The sequence below is a fragment of the Hemiscyllium ocellatum genome, chromosome 5 (genome assembly GCF_020745735.1).
Source record: "Hemiscyllium ocellatum isolate sHemOce1 chromosome 5, sHemOce1.pat.X.cur, whole genome shotgun sequence".
NCBI classification, from domain to species: Eukaryota; Metazoa; Chordata; class Chondrichthyes; order Orectolobiformes; family Hemiscylliidae; genus Hemiscyllium; species Hemiscyllium ocellatum.
This window is the reverse complement of record NC_083405.1, coordinates 141239030-141260115: the sequence shown is the minus strand read 5'-3', so window position 1 is coordinate 141260115 and position 21086 is coordinate 141239030. Positions and strand designations below refer to the sequence as shown.

Here is a 21086-nt window from a genome sequence, read left to right as displayed (position 1 = left end):
AGAGGGATTTACGGACTCCTCACCCATAAATCACGAAATGCGAGCGTCCAGGTTGAGTGGGTGACGACAAAGGTAAAGGCTATATTAATCTTTACTTCAAAGAGAAAGGGGTTTAGAAGTTGGAAGGTTTTGCTAAAACAGTACAAAGCACGAGTCAGACACGGCTGGAATTCTGGGAAGGGTTTTGGGCTCCTAATTGATGGAAAAATATTCTGACAGTGGAGGCAATCCAGAGAGAGTTCCCTCAGCTAATTGTGAGGAGAGAGGTGCTGCCTAATGAGGAGAGATTGGGTCTGTACCCATTGGAGTTTAAAAAAAACCGAGAGGGACTTTATTAAAACATACAAGTTTAACGGGGAGACTTGAGAGGATAGATGCAGAAAGGTTGTTTCCCCCTAGTGGGAAGAGATTAGGACCTGGGGGAGTCCTCTCACAATAAGGGATCACCCATTTAAGACAGAGGTGTGAAGGAATCTCTTCTCTCAGAGGGGAGTGAGTCTGTAGAGTTCTTTACCCCAGAGAGCAATCCCCTGGGCCTGGGGCAGTATCCCCTGGGGCAGTATCCCCTGGGGCTGGGGCTGTATCCCCTGGGGCAGTATCCCCTGGGGCAGTATCCCCTGGGGCTGGGGCTGTATCCCCTGGGGCAGTATCCCCTGGGGCAGTATCCCCTGGGACTGAGGCAGTATCCCCTGGGGCAGTATCCCCTGGGGCAGTATCCCCTGGGGCAGTATCCCCTGGGACTGAGGCAGCTGTATATCTGCCACCTTTTATATTGTTTACAAAGTTATGAAGAATATCACTAGCAAGTAAAATTATGAATATTAATGACTGAAAGCAGGAGTCTGTGCTGAGGAGGACCGAACCCCAGTAGATACTGCCCTCCAAGCCCCTCCCCATCCTGACTGGGTGATAGCTCACCGAACCTTCAGTGTCACTGGGTCAGAATCCAGTGATCCCCTCCCTCAGGCCATTGTGGGTCACCCCACAGCCCATGGACTGCAGCGGGTCAGGGGGTTAACAATCCCACACACCAGGTTATTGTCCAGCAGGTTTATTTGGAAGCACTAGCTTTCAGAGCACTGCTCCTTCACCAGGTAAGGGGCAAATAAACCCGTTTGACTGCACCGTGGTGTTGTGTGATGTTGATGTTTGTCCACCCCAGTCTAACACCAGCCCCTCCACACGGTGGTCTGAGAGGGCAGCTCATTCCCACCTTCTCTCGGGAAGGGCTGGTCCCAGGCAGTACCCCCACCCACATCCCAAGGGTTAATAAAAGCCCGGGTTATTAGAAAGCCGTAGTCTCCTGCCGTTGAGCTGATCTTGGTACTGGGCCTTGCGACACTCCCTGTGCTGCCCGTGGCATTTCAGGTTCTTCTCCATTTGGCCAAAACTGACACAGGCCAGAGACAGACACATCACCCTCAAACACGACACCCTCAACGTGAGCTTCCCTTCACAAACCCACACGCACTGATTCCCTAACGGCTGATTTCCCCAGGCCCTCAAGGTCTATCCATGAATTATCCACCACCAGGCCCTGCACACCCAACCCCTCTCTCATTAAACAGGGAGACACAAAGAATGGGGAGGGGAAGGGGCAGGGGAGAAGGGAAAGGGGGTGGGGAGAGAGCAGAGCGGTAAGGCGAAGGGGTGGGGGACATGATGCCCATGAAGAGAATGAGCAGGATTGCACAGGACTTGAGGGAAATTGCTCTGCTCTTTCTCCAATAGTGACCTCGGAGATATTTACCTCTCCTTAAGGTCCCCAAAATTCTCTCAGTTTCCTACCAGAGCCCACTCCCTCAGCACTGACCCTCCGACAGTGCCCACTCCCTCAGCACTGACCCTCCGACAGTGCGGCACTCCCTCAGCACTGACCCTCTGACAGTGCCCACTCCCTCAGCACTGACCCTCCGACAGTGCGGCACTCCCTCGGCACTGACCCTCCGACAGTGCCCACTCCCTCAGCACCTACCCTCCGACAGTGCAGCACTCCCTCAGCACTGACCCTCTGACAGTGCCCACTCCCTCAGCACTGACCCTCCGAGAGTGCCGCACTCTCTCAGCACTGACCCTCTGTCAGTGCCCACTCCCTCAGCACTGACCCTTCGATAGTGCGGCACTCCTTCAGCACTGACCCTCCCACAGTGCGGCACTCCCTCAGCACTGACCCTCCGAGAGTGCCGCACTCCCTCAGCACTGACCCTCCGACAGTGCCCACTCCCTCAGCACTGACCCTCCAACACTGCCGCACTCCCTCAGCACTGACCCTCCGACAGTCTGCACTCCCTCAGCACTGACCCTCCGACAGTGCGGCACTCCCTCAGCACTGACCCTCCGAGAGTGCCGCACTCTCTCAGCACTGACCCTCCGTCAGTGCCCACACCCTCAGCACTGACCCTTCGATAGTGCGGCACTCCTTCAGCACTGACCCTCCGACAGTGCGGCACTCCCTCAGCACTGACCCTCCGACCGTGCGGCACTCCCTCAGCACTGACCCTTCAACAGTGCCCAATCCCTCAGCACTGACCCTCCGACAGTCTGCACTCCCTCAGCACTGACCCTCCGACAGTGCAGCCCTCCCTCAGCACCGACCCTCCGACAGTGCCCACACCCTCAGCACTGACCCTCCGACAGTGCGGCACTCCCTCAGCACTGACCCTCCGATAGTGCCCACTCCCTCAGCACTGACCCTGCGACAGTGCCCACTCCCTCAGCACTGACCGTCCGACAGTGCCCACACCCTCAGCACTGACCCTTCGATAGTGTGGCACTCCCTCAGCACTGACCCTCCGACAGTGCGGCACTCCTTCAGCACTGACCCTCCGACAGTGCAGCACTCCATCAGCACTGACCCTTCGACAGTGTGGTGCTCCCTCAGCACTTACCCTCCGACAGTGCGGCACACCCTCAGCACCGAACCTCCAACAGTGCGGCACTCCCTCAGCACTGACCCGTCAACAGTGCCCACTCCCTCAGCACTGACCCTCCGACACTGCCGCACTCCCTCAGCACTGACCCTCCGACAGTCTGCACTCCCTCAGCACTGACCCTCCGACAGTGCCCACACCCTCAGCACTGACCCTCCGACAGTGCAGCACACCCTCAGCACTGACCGTCCGACAGTGCGGCACTCCCTCAGCACTGACCCTCCGACAGTGCAGCACTCCCTCAGCACTGACCCTCCGACAGTGCCCACTCCCTCAGCACTGACCCTCCGACAGTGCCCACTCCCTCAGCACTGACCCTCCGACAGTGCCCACACCCTCAGCACTGACCCTTCGATAGTGTGGCACTCCCTCAGCACTGACCCTCCGACAGTGCGGTACTCCCTCAGCACTGACCCTCCGACAGTGCCCACACCCTCAGCACTGACCCTTCGATAGTGTGGCACTCCCTCAGCACTGACCCTCCGACAGAGCGATTTAAACACAGCTCCTGCTGAGTCCCGTTGCTTGGTTGTAAATGTACAGCTCTCCTCCCAGAGTTTGTTTGGGTTTTCTTCAACTGAGTTTCCTGTTTGAAGTAAGGACTGATTTGAAACAGCGTGCTGATTGTCCTGAGCTGACACAGGATGCCCAGGCTGTACCCTGATGATGGCTTCATTTTCCTGTTTTCCAGGCTGTGGGAGGGACTGGATCCTCGAGCAGATCCTCTCAGGTCCCCGTGGAGTCTGGACTCAGCTGTGCTCCTGTTTTAGATGGGAATGGTCGGCAGAGGGCAGCCTGTGCCCAGTGGCCAGAGGGTGAGGAACCAGGTGGCAGTGCCCGGTTCTCTGGACTGAAGAGCAAGGTGACCGTGGAGGGGTTGGTGGGTGCTGCTGACACCTCCCCCTGGAGGGGTCCGGGATTGCAGGGAGAGCAGGTGAGCTCTCCCCTCCCCAGCTCAGTGCAGGGAAGTAGCTGTGTGGCAGGAGCCTTGCTCCTGGGAGCTGAGCCAAGGCGGTTATCCATTTATGAGTGTGTGCTGGAGGGGAGAGTGTGGCCTGCCACAGGTACCATGCTCCTGGAGGCCCAGGCTGCTACCGGCTTCATTCTCGATGCTGCTGGGGGGCAGAGGCTGACAGTGAGGCAGGCCCTGAGCACGGGCCTGGTAGGCAGGGAACTCAGGGACAAGTTGCTAGCAGCAGAGAGAGCGGTGACAGGTTACACTGACCCTGACTCTGGGCAGCTCATCACTCTCCTCCAGGCCGTGAGAAAGGAGCTTCTTGTTCCCACCCACGCCCTGCGTCTCCTGGAAGCCCAGGTCGTGACAGGAGGCATCATTGATCCCCATCACAGTCGCCGTCTGCCTGTCGATGTTGCGTACCAACATGGTCTATTGGACCAGGAGCTGTTCCTCAGCCTCTCCGAGCCCAGCACACACACCAGAGGCTTCTTTCACCCTGACACCCTGCAGAACCTCACCTATCTCCAGATGAGCAGGCTGTGTGTCCAGGACCCCACCACCGGAATGCTGCTCCTGCCCCTCAGCACCACGCAAACACAACGCTCTGCACTCAGGGTAAAGGCCCAGAGCCTGTGGGAGTGAGAGACACCCTCCATCACACTCTCACTCACACAGACAGGTACGCACACTCACTGACACACACACACTCACACAGACAGGTACACACACATACAGACAGGTACGCACACACTCACTGCCAGATACGCACACTGACACATACACACACACATACACACTCTCAGACACACATTCACAGATACTCACACTGACAGATACATACATTCAGACACACACACTGACAAACACACACTCGCTGACAGATACACACTCAGACACACACTCACTGATACACACACTCTCAGATACACACACTGACAGACACACACTCGCTGACAGATACACACTCAGACACACACTCACTGATACACACACTCTCAGATACACACACTGACAGACACACACACTGACGGACGCGCACACTCAGATACTCTCACACACTCCACTTAATTGACACACGCACTCAGATACACACACTAATACATTCACTCACAGATACACTTTCTCACACACACACACTTTCACATTCTCACACTTGCAGATACAAATCCACACACACTTCCAGAAACACACGCACACAATCATACACGCACTGCCAAATACACGCACACAAATATATACACACACACACAGAGTTAAAAATTACAACTGCAATTTTATGCACAGCGTTCAATCAGTAATCTTTATTCTGAATCTTAGCTATTATTCAGAGCCAGTCTATTAGTGATCATCCCTCACTGCAGACTCAGCACAGGGTTAGATACAGAGTAAAGCTCCCTCTACACTGTCCCCATCAAACACTCCCAGGACAGGGACATCACAGGGTTAGATACAGAGTAAAGCTCCCTCTACACTGTACCCCATCAAACACTCCCAGGACAGGGACAGCCATGGGGTTAGATACAGAGTAAAGCTCCCTCTACACTGTCCCCATCAAACACTCCCAGGACAGGGACATCACAGGGTTAGATACAGAGGAAAGCTCCCTCTACACTGTACCCCATCAAACACTCCTAGGACAGGGACAGCACAGGGTTAGATACAGAGTAAAGCTCCCTCTACACTGTCCACATCAAACGCTCCCAGGACAGGGACAGCATGGGATTAGATACAGAGTAAAGCTCCCTCTACACTGTCCCCTCATCAAACACTCCCAGGACAGGGACAGCACGGGCTTAGATACAGAGTAATACTCCCTCTACACTGTCCCCAGCAAACACTCCCAGGACAGGGACAGCACAGGGTTAGATACAGAGTAAAGCTCCCTCTACACTGTCCCCCATCAAACACTCCCAGGACAGGGACAGCACAGGGTTAGATACAGAGTAAAGCTCCCTCTACACTGTCCCCCATCAAACACTCCCAGGACAGGGGCAGCCACGTAAACACAGCAGCTACAAGAGCAGGTCAGAGGCTGGGAATCCTGTAGCGAGTAACTCCCCTCCTGACTCCCCAAAGCCTGTCCACCATCTACAAGGGACAAGGCAGGAGGGGGATGGGATACTCCCCAATTGCCCTGGACGGGGGCAGCTCCAACACTCAAGAAGCTCAACACCATCCAGGACAAAGCAGTCACCTGATTGGCACCACATCCACAAACACCCCCCCCCCCCCCCCACACACACACACACACACAAACACCCACTCCCCCAACGCTCAGTAGCAGCAATGTGTACCTCAGGCAGCACCTTCCAAACCCACGCCCACTTCCATCTAGAAGGACAAGGGGCAGCAGATACACGGGAACACCACCCCCTGCAGGTTCCCCTCCGAACCACTCCCCATCCTGACTGGGAAATATATCACCGTTCCTTCACTGTCGCTGGGTCAGAATCCTGGAATTCCCTCCCTGAGGGCAGTGTGGGACAACCCACAGCTCATGGACTGCAGCGGGTCAACAAGGCAGCTCACCCCCACCTTCTCAAGGGGGCAATTAGGGACGGGCAATAAATACTGGGCCCAGCCGGTGACACCCACATCCCACAATAAAATAAATCCCAAAATCCTAATTGAGTTATGTACGTATTAACTTACTGATTATTTTAATAATGTGTAAATTTAAAACTGAGTTCATGGTACATTGTGAAGTTGCCACATGTCACTGGGACAATAGACAGGGAAGTTTCCAGAAGGCACCTGCTAATCACTATCTGGGGGGTTTGAGTGGGAACCAAACCAGTTTTGAGGAAGATGAGGATTGTGTTTCTAACAAGAACAAGGTCCTGGACAACACCAGCTGCTGCACTGCCCCTTTACCAACTCCCAGTCAGAATGAAAAGCCAAGCAAGTCAGCTGTCTGACTGTCAGAGCCTTCACACTGACCGGCACACTGACCTGCACACTGACCGGCTGTGGGGCGTCTGTCTGGAACGGGTTTAACAAGGTGTTTTATAAAGGAGTCCGCAAATCCCGGGAGGTGACCCCTGACCCGGAGCCTGCCTGTGATCGTCCCCGGAATGACCATATTGAGAGGGACCTTGTCAGTTTGTCCCAGTGATCATACCCAAACCTCACTCAGAAACAGTCACCCCCACAGACAGGGGGGCAATGCCCAAAGTCTTGTAAATATCATTCTACTTTTCAATTACTTTCTCAGGGAGCTCTCCAGCTGCCTGCCAGCTTCAATTACTTCAATCCAGCCTTTAATCTCTAGATCAAGATGAAAGCTAAACTTACCTATAACTTTGAACAAGAGGAACAGTTTCTCGAGTGTGTTGCTGGAAAAGCACAGCAGGTCAGGCAGTAGGAGAATCAACATTTCGACTCTCCTGCTCCTCGGATGCTGCCTGACCTGCTGCGTTTTTCCAGCACCACACTCTTGACTCTGATCTCCAGCATCTGCAGACCTCACTTCTCCCAGGAATTATTTCTCCCTGTCTGCTCTGTCCAGCCCTGCTCTTGGTTATAGAGCATAGAACATTCCAGCGCAGTACAGGCCCTTCGGCCCTCAATGTTGCACCGACCTGTCATACCAATCTGAAAGGGGTAAAAACAATGACTGCAGATGCTGGAAACCAGATTCTGGATCAGTGGTGCTGGAAGAGCACAGCAGGTCAGGCAGCATCCAACGAGCAGCAAAATCTACGTTTCGGGCAAAAGCCCTTCATCAGGAGAGAGGGGAGGAAAACTTCTTCAAGGCAGGCATCCTTGCAAGAGGATTTGCAGTAGGGTTAAAATCAACTAGGTAAAAACAATTTAAGGTTCACCCTGACCTTAAATTTACCTGGACCACCTCTGACGCCTCCCTCCCCTTCCTGGACCTCTCTATCTCCATTAATGACGACCGACTTGACACTGACATTTTTTACAAACCCACCCACTCCCACAGCTACCTGGATTACACCCCTTCCCACCCTACATCCTGCAAAAATTCCATCCCGTATTCCTAATTCCTCCGCCTCCGTCGTATCTGCTCCCAAGAGGACCAGTTCCACCACAGAACACACCAGATGGCCTCCTTCTTTAGAGACCGCAATTTCCCTTCCCACGTGGTTAAAGATGCCCTCCAACGCATCTCATCCACATCCCGCCCTCAGACCCCACCCCTCCAACCGTAACAAGGACAGAACGCCCCTGGTGCTCACCTTCCACCCTACCAACATTCGCATAAACCAATCATCCGCCGACATTTCCGCCACCTCCAAACAGACCCCACCACCAGGGATATATTTCCCTCCCCACCCCTTTCCGCCTTCCACAAAGACTCTTCCCTCCGTGACTACCTGGTCAGGTCCACGCCCCCCTATAACCCACCCTCCCATCCTGGCACTTTCCCCTGCCACCGCAGGAACTGTAAAACCTGTGTCCACACCTCCTCCCTCACCACTATCCAAGGCCCTAAAGGAGCCTTCCACATCCGTCAAAGTTATACCTGCACATCCACTAATATAATTTATTGTATCCGTTGCTCCCGATGCGGTCTCCTCTGCATTGGGGAGACTGGGCGCCTCCTAGCAGAGCGCTTTAGGGAACATCTCTGAGATACCTGCACCAATCAACCACACCGCCCCGTGGCCCAACATTTCAACTCCCCCTCCCACTCCACCGAGGACATGGAGGTCCTGGGCCTCCTTCACCGCCGCTCCCTCACCACCAGACGCCTGGAGGAAGAACGCCTCATCTTCCGCCTCAGAACACTTCAACCCAGGGCATCAATGTGGACTTCAACAGTTTCCTCATTTCCCCTACCCCCACCTCACCCTAGTTCCAAACTTCCAGCTCAGCACTGTCCCCATGACTTGTCCAGACCTGTCCGACCTGCCGAGCTCCTTTTCCACCTATCCACTCCACCCTCTCTTCCCTGACCTATCACCTTCATCCCCTCCCCCACTCACCCATTGTACTCTATGCTACTTTCTCCCCACCCCACCCCCCTCTAGCTTATCTCTCCACGCTTCAGGCTCTCTGCCTTTATTCCTGATGAAGGGCTTTTGTCCGAAACGTCGATTTCGCTGCTCCTTGGATGCTGCCTGAACTGCTGTGCTCTTCCAGCACCACTGATCCAGAATACCAATCTGAAGCCCATCCCACCTACACTATTCCATGTACATCCATATGCTTGTCCAATGACGACTTAAATGCACTTAAAGTTGGTGAATCTACTACCGTTGCAGGCAAAGCATTCCATACCCTTACTACTCTCTGAGTAAAGAAACTACCTCTGACATCTGTCCTATATCTATCACCCCTCAATTTAAAGCTATGCCCCCTCGTGCTCACCGTCACCATTCTTGGAAAAAGGCTCTCCCTGTCCACCCTATCTAACCCTCTGATTATCTTCTATGTCTCTATTAAGTCACCTCTCAACCTTCTTCTCTCTAACGAGAACAGCCTCAAGGCCCTCAGCCTTTCCTCGTAAGACCTTCCCTCCATACCAGGCAACATCCTAGTAGATCTCCTCTGCACCCTTTCCAAAGCTTCCACATCCTTCTTATAATGCGGTGACCAGAGCTGTACGCAATACTCCAAGTGTGGCAACACCAGAGTTTTCTTAACAACCCTGTCAACCCGGGTGGCAACTTTCAAGGATCTGTGTACCTGAACACCGAGATCTCTCTGCTCATCTACACTACCAAGAATCTTACCATTAGCCCAGGACTTTGCATTCCGGTTACTCCAACCAAAGTGAATCACCTCACACTTGTCTGCATTAAACTCCATTTGCCACCTCTCAGCCCAGCTCTGCAGCTTATCTATGTCTCTCTGTAACCTACAATATCCTTCATCACTATCCACAACTCCACCGACCTTAGTGTCATCTGCAAATTTACTAACCCACCCTTCTACACCCTCATCCAGGTCATTTATAAAAATGACGAACAGCAGTGGACCCAACACCGGCCCTTGCGGTACACCACTGGTAACTGGACTCCAGGATGAACATTTCCCATCAACCACCACCCTCTGTCTTCTTTCAGCAAGCCAGTTACTGATCCCAACTGCTATATCTCCCACAATCCCATTCCTCCGCATTTTGTACAATAGCCTACTGTGGGGAACCTTATCGAACGCCTTGCTGAAATCCATATACACCACATCAACCGGTTTACTCTCATCTACCTGTTTGGTCACTTTCTCAAAGAGCTCAATAAGGTTTGTGAGGCATGACCTACCCTTCACAAAACCGTGCTGACTCTCCCTGATCAAATTATTCCTTTCTAGATGATTATAAGTCCTGTCTCTTATAACCACTTCCAACACTTTACCAACAACTGAAGTAAGGCTCACTGGTCTATAATTACCAGGGTTGTCTCTATCCCCTTCTTGAACAGAGGAACCACATTTGCTATCCTCCAGTCTTCTAGCACTATTCCTGTAGACAATGGCAATTTAAAGATCAATGCCAAAGGCTCAGCAATCTCCTCCCTGGCTTCCCAGAGGATCCTAGGATAGATCCCATCCAGCCCAGGGGACTTATCTATTTTCACACTCTGCAGGATTTCTAATACCTCTTCCTTGTGAACCTCAATCCCACCCAGTCTAGTAGCCTGTATCTCAGTATTCTCCTCGACAACATTGTCGTTTTCTAGAGTGAATACTGTCGAAAAATATTCATTCAGTGCTTCTCCTATCTCCTCTGACTCCACACACAACCTCCCTCTACTATCCTGGATTGGCCCTAATCTTACTCTCGTCATTGTTTATTCCTTAAATATATGAAAACCTCTATCAGATCTCCCTCCCAGCCGCCCTCTCTCTGGGGAGAACAGTCCCAACACCTTCAATCACCCCCCCATCCCTGAAGTGTCTCATTCCGGAATCCATTCCTGGAAACCACTTTCTGCACTCTCTCCAATGCATTCCCATCTTTCCGATAATGTGGGGCCCACCCCCTGTACACAGTCCTCCAGCTGAGGACCAACAAGGGTCCTGGACATGTTCAACACCCCCCCCCCCCCCCCACTATTGTACTCTGTGTCGGGAATGTGGTGCTGGAAAAGCACAGCAGGTCAGGGAACATCCGAGCAACAGGAGAGTCAATGTTTTGGGCTAAAGCCCTTTGTAATTTTCAACTCTGGTTAGTAATACTCCGACTCTTCAGCATTGGCAGGCCTCACTTTGTTCCTCTGGTTTACAATTCTTCCAAGTTTTGGGTCAATCTGTAAACTCTGCAATTGTCCCCTGGACAGTAAGATCCCAATCACTAATGTAGATCAGGAAAAGCAAGGCTCCCATAACCACCCTCTGGGAACACCATTACAAATACTCCTCCAGCCCATTCCTCTCTGTTTCCTGTCACCCAGCTAATGTTGTATCCGTGTTCTCACTGTTCCATTTATACCATCATCTCAAACTCTCTTCACAAGTTTGTTGTGTGGCGCTGTGTCAGACCCCTTCCCGAAATCCAAGTGTCAATGTTGTAGGTGAGTGTTTTGGGCTGGACCTATCAGAACCCTGATTGGAGATTCTTTCACCCTGAAAACCACAGGCGTACAATGTGCCAGAGTTCTTCACCACCAGGAAGCCTCACCTCATCAGGTTAAACCTGGGCAAGGAAACCTCCTGCTGATCACCACGTCCCGCCCTCCCTCCGCTGATGGATCAGTATCCTCCATGTACAACAAGATTTGTTGTGGGGGGGGGGGGGGTGGAATTTCAATTCAATGGAGTTTGCTTCTTTCTCATGCTGCCCCCCTCTGCCCCCCCTCAGTTAACATCTTGGGGGTTACCAGTGACCAGACACTCACTTGGACTCACCACATGAACACAGCGGCTACAGGAGCAGGTCAGAGGCTGGGAATCCTGCAGCGAGTAACTCCCCTCCTGACTCCCCAAAGCCTGTCCACCATCTACAAGGCACAAGGCAGGAGGGGGATGGAGTACTCCCCAATTGCCCTGGATGGGGGCAACTCCAACAACACTCAAGAAGCTCAACACCATCCAGGACAAGGTGAAAGTGAGGACTGTAGACGCTGGAGATTAGAGTCAAGATTAGAGTGTTGCTGGAAAAGCACAGCAGTTCAGACAGCATCCGAGGAGCAGGAAAATCAATGTTTCAGGCATTCCTGATGAAGGGCTCCTGCCTGAAATGTTGATTTTCCTGCTCTTCAGATGCTGCCTGACGTGCTGTGCTTTTCCAGCACCACTCTGATCTTAACCATCCAGGACAAATCAGCCTTAGATTAGAACCACATCCACAAGGATCCCCTCCCTCCACTCCTGACCCTCAGTAGCAGCAGCGTGTACCATCTACAAGATCCTCCGCATAAATTCACTCGGGGGATGGTGTAGAGGGAGTTTTACTCCGTATCTAACCCCATGCTATCCCTGTCCTGGGAGCGTTTGATGGGGGGGGTACAGTGTAGAGTGAGTTTTACTCTGTCCCTGACCCTGTGTAGTCCCTGTCCTAGGAATGTTTGACAGACAGACGTTGGGATGTGAGGAGTGAGTGGGGTGGCTGGATGCAGACACAGTGTTGGTGCTGCTGTCACTGTGTCGGAGGGTGAGGCTGCAGTGGGTCAGGGGATCTCTCCCCTAATCCCGAGTCAGCTCTTGCCGTGACAGGGCAGTGACCCGTTCACCCTGCAGTTTGCTGAAAGTATCTTCCAGAAGATTCGCCAACTTCTGACAGTCATCCTGCGGAAAGTGCAAGTGAGAAATGTGAAGGAGAAAGCTGACAAACACAAACTGAGGCAATTTGTAAAATGTGAAACGTCAGTGACCGTGCGCAGCAATGAGTTTGGAAGTTGATGCTCCTGGGAGCTGAAGGTGGCTGTGATTCCATCTTATTATTCACAGGATGAGAGCGGTCACTGCCAAGGCCAGTATTTATTACCCCTCCCTAATTACCCAGGGGACATTGGCAGCGTCGCTGTGGGCCTGGAATCAGACCTAGGCCCCAAAGTGAGCCAGATGGGATTTTCCAACAATTGAGGAACATTTCATCACTGGCTTTCAGTTCCAGAGTTATTCATCCAATCTAGCCTCACTATCCGGCACAATGTAGTTCGAATGGGAATGTTCTGGGGTTTCTGGAACACTAGCCCAAGGCCACTAGCCCCTCTGATACTAAATTCCCTCAACAATCACCTGATGGGGGTGTGATGGCCACAACACATACCAACATCACCAGGAACACCTCCTGCCAGGAGGTTTGGGGAGTGTTAGCCCAGTGTAGGGGGTAGCGGGGGAGAATGGGAACCAAAGGGGCAGATCAGGGTTGGATGCTCACTCTTACCTGCCTGATGAATCCAAACTGCACGAGTTCCTGGGCCAAATCCTGGGAATGGTCAGCTGACAGCGAGAGAGAGGGTCAGATTATTCAGTGGCACTTCAAGCACAGAGATTGGGGTGGGGGGGGTGTTGGTATGAGGGGCAAATTGTGGGAGAAATGCCCAAAATGCCCGCACAGGGAGATACTCACTTGGCAAGAGATCACAGGTCAGATGTCTGTGTAAACGATCGTCCAATTTGAGGATGAGAGTAAGCTGTGGGAAGGAGGAGAGGGAGAGGGGTCAGTACAATGTGGGGTTCACCAGCAGCCCATCTCCCAGTGACATTACATCTGGAGGTTGCGGTTTGGATGGTGAGGTTGTGGAGCATATTAAGATTAGTAAGTGAGATATTGCATGTTTTGGGGGTGTAAAAGTGCCTAAATCCCCATGAACTCAGGGCATGGTTAGGAAGATGGGACTGGGATATCATAGCAATTACAGAAACATGGCTCAGGGATGGGCAGGACTGGCAGCTGAATGTTCCAGGATACAAATGCTACAGGAAGGATAGAAAGGGAGGCAAGAGAGGAGGGGGAGTGGCATTTTTGATAAGGGATAGCATTACAGCTGTGCTGAGGGAGGATATTCCCAGAAATACATCCAGGGAAGTTATTTGGGTGGAACTGAGAAATAAGAAAGGGATGATCACCTTATTGGGATTGTATTATAGACCCCCCCAATAGTCAGAGGGAAATTGAGAAACAAACTTGTAAGGAGATCTCAGCTATCTGTAAGAATAATAGGGTGGTTATGGTAGGGGATTTTAACTTTCCAAACATCGACTGGGACTGCCATAGTGTCAAAGGTTTAGATGGAGAGGAATTTGTTAAGTGTGTACAAGACAATTTTCTGATTCAGTATGTGGATGTACCTACTAGGGAAGGTGCAAAACTTGACCTACTCTTGGGAAATAAGGCAGTGCAGGTGACTGAGGTGTCAGTGGGGGAGCACTTTGGGGCCAGCGACCATAATTCTATTCGTTTTAAAATAGTGATGGAAAAGGATGGACCAGATCTAAAAGTTGAAGTTCTAAATTGGAGAAAGGCCAATTTTTACGGTATTAGGCAAGAACTTTCAAAAGCTGATTGGAGGCAGATGTTCGCAGGTAAAGGGACGGCTGGAAAATGGGAAGCCTTCAGAAATGAGATAACAAGAATCCAGAGAAAGTATATTCCTGTCAGGGTGAAAGGGAAGGCTGGTAGGTATAGGGAATGCTGGATGACTAAAGAAATTGAGGGTTTGGTTAAGAAAAAGAAGGAAGCATATGCCAGGTACAGACAGGATAGATTGAGTGAATCGTTAGAGGAGTACAACGGAAGTAGGAGTATACTTAAGAAGGAAATCAGGAGGGCAAAACAGGGACATGAGATAGCTTTGGCAAATAGAATTAAGGAGAATCCAAAGGGTTTTTACAAATATATTAAGGACAAAAGGGTAACTAGGGAGAGAATAGGGCCCCTCAAAGATCAGCAAGGCGGCCTTTGTGTGGAGCCACAGAAAATGGGGGAGATACTAAATGAACATTTTGCATCAGTATTTACTGTGGAAAAGGATATGGAAGATATAGACTGTAGGGAAATAGATGGTGACATCTTGCAAAATATCCAGATTACAGAGGAGGAAGTGCTGGATGTCTTGAAATGGTTAAAGGTGGATAAATCCCCAGGACCTGATCAGGTGTACCCGAGAACTCTGTGGGAAGCTAGAGAAGTGATTGCTGGGCCTCTTACTGAGATATTTGTATCATCGATAGTTACAGGTGAGGTGCCGGAAGACTGGAGGCTGGCGAACGTGGTGCCACTGTTTAAGAAGGGCGGTAAAGACAAGCCAGGGAACTATAGACCGGTGAGCCTAACCTCGGTGGTGGGCAAGTTGTTGGAGGGAATCCTGAGGGACAGGATGTACATGTATTTGGAAAGGCAAGGACTGATTCTGGACAGTCAACATGGCTTTGTGCGTGGGAAATCATGTCTCACAAACTTAATTGAGTTTTTTGAGGAAGCAACAAAGAAGATTGATGAGGGCAGAGCAGTAGATGTGATCTATATGGACTTCAGTAAGGTTTCCCACAGGAGACTGATTAGCAAGGTTAGATCTCATGGAATACAGGGAGAACTAGCCATTTGGATATAGAACTGGCTCAAAGGTAGAAGACAGAGGGTGGTGGTGGAGGGTTGTTTTTCAGATTGGAGGCCTGTGACCAGTGGAGTGCCACAAGGATCGGTGCTGGGCCCTCTACTTTTTGTCATTTACATAAATGATTTGGATGCGAGCATAAGAGGTACAGTTAGTAAGTTTGCAGATGACACCAAAATTGAAGGTGTAGTGGACAGCGAAGAGGGTTACCTCAGATTACAACAGGATCTGGACCAGATGGGCCAATGGGCTGAGAAGTGGCAGATGGAGTTTAATTCAGATAAACGCGAGGTGTTGCATTTTGGGAAAGCAAATCTTAGCAGGATTTATACACTTAATGGTAAGGTCCTAGGGAGTGTTGCTGAACAAAGAGACCTTGGAGTGCAGGTTCATAGCTCCTTGAAAGTGGAGTCGCTGGTAGATAGGATAGTGAAGAAGGTGTTTGGTATGCTTTCCTTTATTGGTCAGAGTATTGAGTACAGGAGTTGGGAGGTCATGTTGCGGCTGTACAGGACATTGGTTAGCCCACTGTTGGAATATTGCATGCAATTCTGGTCTCCTTCCTATCAGAAAGATGTTGCGAAACTTGAAAGGTTCAGAAAAGATTTACAAGGATGTTGCCAGGGTTGGAGGATCTGAAGAGGCTGAACAGGCTGGGGCTGTTTTCCCTGGAGTGTCGGAAGCTGAGGGGTGACCTTGTAGAGGTTTACAAAATCATGAGGGGTATAGATAGGGTAAATAGACAAAGTCTTTTCCCTGGGGTCGGGGAGTCCAGAATTGGAGGGCATAGGTTTAGGGTGAGAGGGGAAAGATATAAAAGAGAACTAAGGGGCAACTTTTTCACACAGAGGGTGGTATGTGTATGGAATGAGCTGCCAGGGGATGAGGTGGAGACTGGTAAATTCACAACATTTAAAGAGCATCTAAATGAGAACTTACAGTTCCAGGGCGCAGCAGCTGTTAACCAAGTGCAGGTAAATTGGGTCGGTGTAGTTTGGTCTCCGTTGGCCGGCATAGACACAGTGGGCCGAAGGGCCTGTTCCTATGCTTCTTGATTCAATGACTCTATGAACTGAAAGTGGAGGCATTACTCAGAGGGTTATGAATCTTTGGAATTCTCTGACCTATCGGACTCTCCATTGGTGAATATATTTAAGGCTGTTGAGTGTGGAGGCCTATGGGAGAGACACATGTTTGGTCTCTCAGGGAATCGAGGATACAGGGAGTGGGTGGGAAAGTGGAAATGAAACACAAGGTCAGCCATCACTGTACTGGATGGGGGTGAAGGCTTGAGGGGCCGAATGGTCTCGTCATGCTCTTGTTTGTTGTGGTTTCATTCACTTCCTCACTTAAAGTCACCTTATCTATGTGTCAATCCTCGCTATGGTCGCTAATCCTTCCTCTCCTCTTTTATCATCTTTTTTGCTATAATGAAGACTTTCGCTTCCTTATGTGAGTTGCCTGTCTCTTCTCATACTTTATCTTGTAGTTTATTGAAGGGAATATATTCAGCCCATCCACACAGGCTGGTCCGACCTTCCTCCTCACTATCAATACCATCGCCAATTTTCTTGTCATCTGCAAACTAACCAAGTAAACAATTAAACTAACCAATTAAACTTTCTAATTCACATTCAAGCAAATGCACTCATGCAGGACAAAAAAAGACAAGCGAATACAGGATGGACAGTAGGACCCTGGGAATCCCGGAGGATCAGTGTGTATGTGCACTGGTCCCTTAAGGTATCAGGGCAGGTGGGTAAGGGGAGGCAGACCTATGGGATCGTTGCCTTTATTATCCGAGGCAGAGAGTTGAAGAGCAGGGAGGTGATGCTGGAACTGTCTAAAACATTGGTTAGGCCACAGCGAGGTTACGGTGGTCAGTTCTGGAATCCACATCATGGGAGGAATGTGCGTGCACAGGAGAGGGTGCTCAGGAGATTTACCAGGATGTGGCCTGGGCTGGAGAGATTGCCAGACTGGGAGCAGAGGAGACTGAGAGGGGACTTGGTTGTAATGGATAAAATTATGAGGGGCATTTACATGGTCGATTGGAGGAACCTTTCCCCTTAACACAGAGATCAATGACCAGGGAGCTGGGATTTAAGGTAAGGGGCAGGAGGTTTAGAGGGGGATGTGAGGGGGTGGGGAATCTGGACCTCACAGCCTGAGAGGGTGGGAGAGGCAGGAACCCTCATCACATTGAAGAGAGATTGAGATGTGTATGTGAGATGCCAAAGTACACAAGGATGTGAGCTAACTGCTGGAAAATGGGATTAGAATCATTAGAGGTGGTTGTTTTTAACTAGTGTAGACCTGATGGGCCGAAGGGCCTATTTCTGTTCTGTACATCTCTAGGACTCCAGGGATAGGTATGTATCACAAAGAAAGAGGTATAACTGGGAGAAAGGTAATATGATGCAATTAGGTAAGATTTAGGATACACAGGATGGGGAAGGAAACTGCAGGGGGTGGGCACAACTGAAATGTGGAGCTTATTCAAGGAACAGCTACTGTGGGTCCTTGATAAGTATGTACCTGTCAGGCAGGGAGGGAGTGGTGGAGAGAGAGAGCCATGGTTTACTAAAGAAGTTAGGAGGAAGTGAGGACTGCAGATGCTGGAGTAACAGAGTTGAAAAATGTCGTGCTGGAAAAACACAGAAGGATTCTCCTGCTCCTCGGATGCTGCCTGGCCTGCTGTGTTTTTCCAGCACCACATTTTTCAACTTTACTAAAGAAGTTGTAGCTCTTGTCAAAAGGAAGAAGAAGGTTTATGTGAGGGTGAGGTGTGAAGGCTCAGTTTGGGGCATTGGGAGTCATAAGTTAGACAGAAAAGATCAAAGGAGAGGGTAAGAGGAGCCAGGAGGGGTCATGAGAAGTTGGTGGTGGATCGGATCAAGGAAAATCGTATGGTTTTCCACAGGTATATCAGGAAGAAAAGAATGACTAGAGTAAGATTAGTTAAAGGTAATTGTGGAAAGTTGTGTGTGGAATCGGAGGACATGGGGAAGGGCTTAATGAATATCTTTCATCAGTATTCACATTGGAAAGGGGCAGTGTTAGTGAGAACACAGAGATACAGGCGACTAGATTAGATGGGATTGAGGATGACAAAGAGGAGGTTTTAGCAATTTTTGAAGATCTGAAAATAGATAAGACCCCTGGGCCGGATGGGATTTATCCTCGGATTCTCTGGGAAGCCAGGGAGGAGATTGCTGAGCCTTGGGCATTGATCTTTAAATCATCATTGTCTACAGTAATAGTGCCAGAAGACGGGAGGGTAGCAAATGTTGTTCCCCTGTTCAAGAAGGGTGTAGGGTCAACCCTGGTAATTATAGACCCGTGAGCCTTGCTTCAGTTGTGGGTAAGGTGTTGGAAAAGGTTGTAAGAGATAGGATTTGTAATCATCTGGAAAGGAATCATTTGATTAGGGATAGTCAACACGGTTTTGTGAAGGGCAGGTCATGCTTCACAAACCTTATTGAGTTCTTTGAGAAGGTGACCAAACAGGTGGATGAGGGTAAAGTGGTTGATGTGGTGTACATAAGACCATAAGACATAGGAGTGGAAGTAAGGCCATTCGGCCCAACAGGTCCACTCCGCCATTCAATCATGGCTGATGGGCATTTCAACTCCCCTTACCTGTACTCTCCCTGTATCCCTTAATTCCTTGCGAGATTAAGAATTTATCAATGTCTGCCTTGAAGACATTTAGCGTCCCAGCCTCCACTGCACTCCGTGGCAATGAATTCCACAGGCCCACCACCCTCTGGCTGAAGAAATGTCTCCGCATTTCTGTTCTGAATTGACCCCCTCTAATTCTAAGGCTGTGTCCACGGGTCCTAGTCTCCTCACCTAACGGAAACAATTTCCTAGCGTCCACCCTTTCCAAGCCATGTATTATCTTGTAAGTTTCTAATAAATCTCCCCTTAATCTTCTAAACTCCAATGAATACAATCCCAGGATCCTCAGCTGTTCCTCGTATGTTAGACCAACCATTCCAGGGATCATCCGTGTGAATCTCAGCTGGACACGTTCCAGTGCCAGTATGTCCTTCCTGAGGTGTGGGGACCAAAACTAGACACAGTACTCCAAATGGGGCCTAACCAGAGCGTTATAAGTCTCAGTAGCACAACAGTGCTTTTATATTCCAACCCTCTTGAGATAAGAGACAACATTGCATTCGCTTTCTTAATCACGGACTCAACCTGCATGTTTATCTTTAGAGAATCCTCGACTAGCACTCCCAGATCCCTTCATACTTTGGCTTTACTAATTTTCTCACTGTTTAGAAAGTAGTCTATGCTTTTATTCTTTTTTCCAAAGTGCAAGACCTCGCATTTGCTCACATTGAATTCCATCAGCCATTTCCTGGACCACTCTCCCAAACTGTCTAGATCCTTCTGCAGCCTCCCTACTTCCTCAGTACTACCTGCCTGTCCACCTAACTTCGTATCATCGGCAAACTTCGCTAGAATGCCCCCAGGCCCTTCATCCAGATCATTTATATATAACGTGAACAGCTGCGGCCCCAACACTGAACCCTGCGGGACACCGCTTGTCACCGGCTGCCATTCCGAAAAAGAACCTTTTATCCCAACTTTCTGCCTTCTGTCAGACAGCCAATCCTCAATCCATCCCAGTAGCTCACCTCGAACACCATGGGCCCTCACCTTGCTCAGCAGCCTCCCGTGTGGCACCTTATCAAAGGCCTTTTGGAAGTCTAGATAGACCACATCCACTGGGTTTCTCTGGTCTAACCTACTTGTTACCCCTTCAAAAAATTCCAACAGGTTTGTCAGGCATGACTTCCCCTTACTAAATCCAAAGTTAAAAATCCCACAACACCAGGTTATAGTCCAACAGGTTTAATTGGAAGCACTAAGATGATAGTCACCTGATGAAGGAGCGTCGCTCCGAAAGCTAGTGTGCTTCCAATTAAACCTGTTGGACTATAACCTGGTGTTGTGGGATTTTTAACTTTGTCCACCCCAGTCCAACACTGGCATCTCCAAATCCTGCTTACTAAATCCATGTTGACTTGTTCTAATCTGACCCTGCACTTCCAAGAATTTAGAAACCTCATACTTAATGATAGATTCTAGAATTACACCAACAACCAAGGTTAGGCTAATTGGCCTATAATTTTCCATCTTTTGTCTTGATCCTTTCTTGAACGAGGGGGTTACAACAGCCATCTTCCAATTATCCGGGACTTTCCCTGACTCCAGTGACTTTTGAAAGATCACAACCAACGCCCCCGCTATTTCCTCAGCCACCTCCCTCAGAACTCTAGGATGTAGCCCATCGGGGCCAGGAGATTTATCAATTTTAAGACCTTTTAGCTTTTCTAGCACTTTCTCTTTTGTAATGGCAACCATACTCAACTCAGCCCCCGACTCCCTTTAATTGTTGGGATATTACTCATGTCTTCCACCATGAAGACTGACACAAAGTATTTATTAAGTTCTTCGGCTATTCCCTTATCTCCCATCGCTCGCCTTCCTGCATCAATTTGGAGCAGCCCAGTTCCTACTTTTGCCTCTTGTTTGTTTCTTATGTATTGAAAGAAACTTTTACTATCATTTCTAATATTACTGGCTAGCCTACCTTCATATTTGATCCTCTCCTTCCTTATTTCTCTCTTTGTTATCCTCTGTTTTTGTAGCCTTCCCAATCTTCTGATTTCCCACTGCTCTTGGCCACTTTATAGGATCTCTCTTTTTCTT

At 50.0% G+C, this 21086-nt stretch overlaps 1 protein-coding gene across 3 annotated transcripts in view; it reads right to left on the bottom strand.

Annotated features, from left to right (window-relative positions):
- Nucleotides 1-12332: 12332 nt before the first annotated feature.
- Nucleotides 12333-21086, bottom strand: part of LOC132815911 (nuclear receptor-binding protein 2-like) — a 66393-nt gene continuing 57639 nt past the window's right edge. For 2 of the 3 annotated variants that reach the window (XM_060825289.1, XM_060825290.1), the window contains 3 exons: nt 13370-13433; nt 13184-13239; nt 12333-12582 (listed from right to left, as the gene is read on the bottom strand). In XM_060825289.1, coding sequence (XP_060681272.1) covers nt 12481-12582; nt 13184-13239; nt 13370-13433 — 222 coding nt within the window. In that variant the 3' untranslated portion in view covers nt 12333-12480. Of the gene's footprint in view, nt 12583-13183; nt 13240-13365; nt 13434-16295; nt 16429-21086 lie in introns of those variants that run through there. The other variant, XR_009644719.1, reaches the window with a different exon arrangement.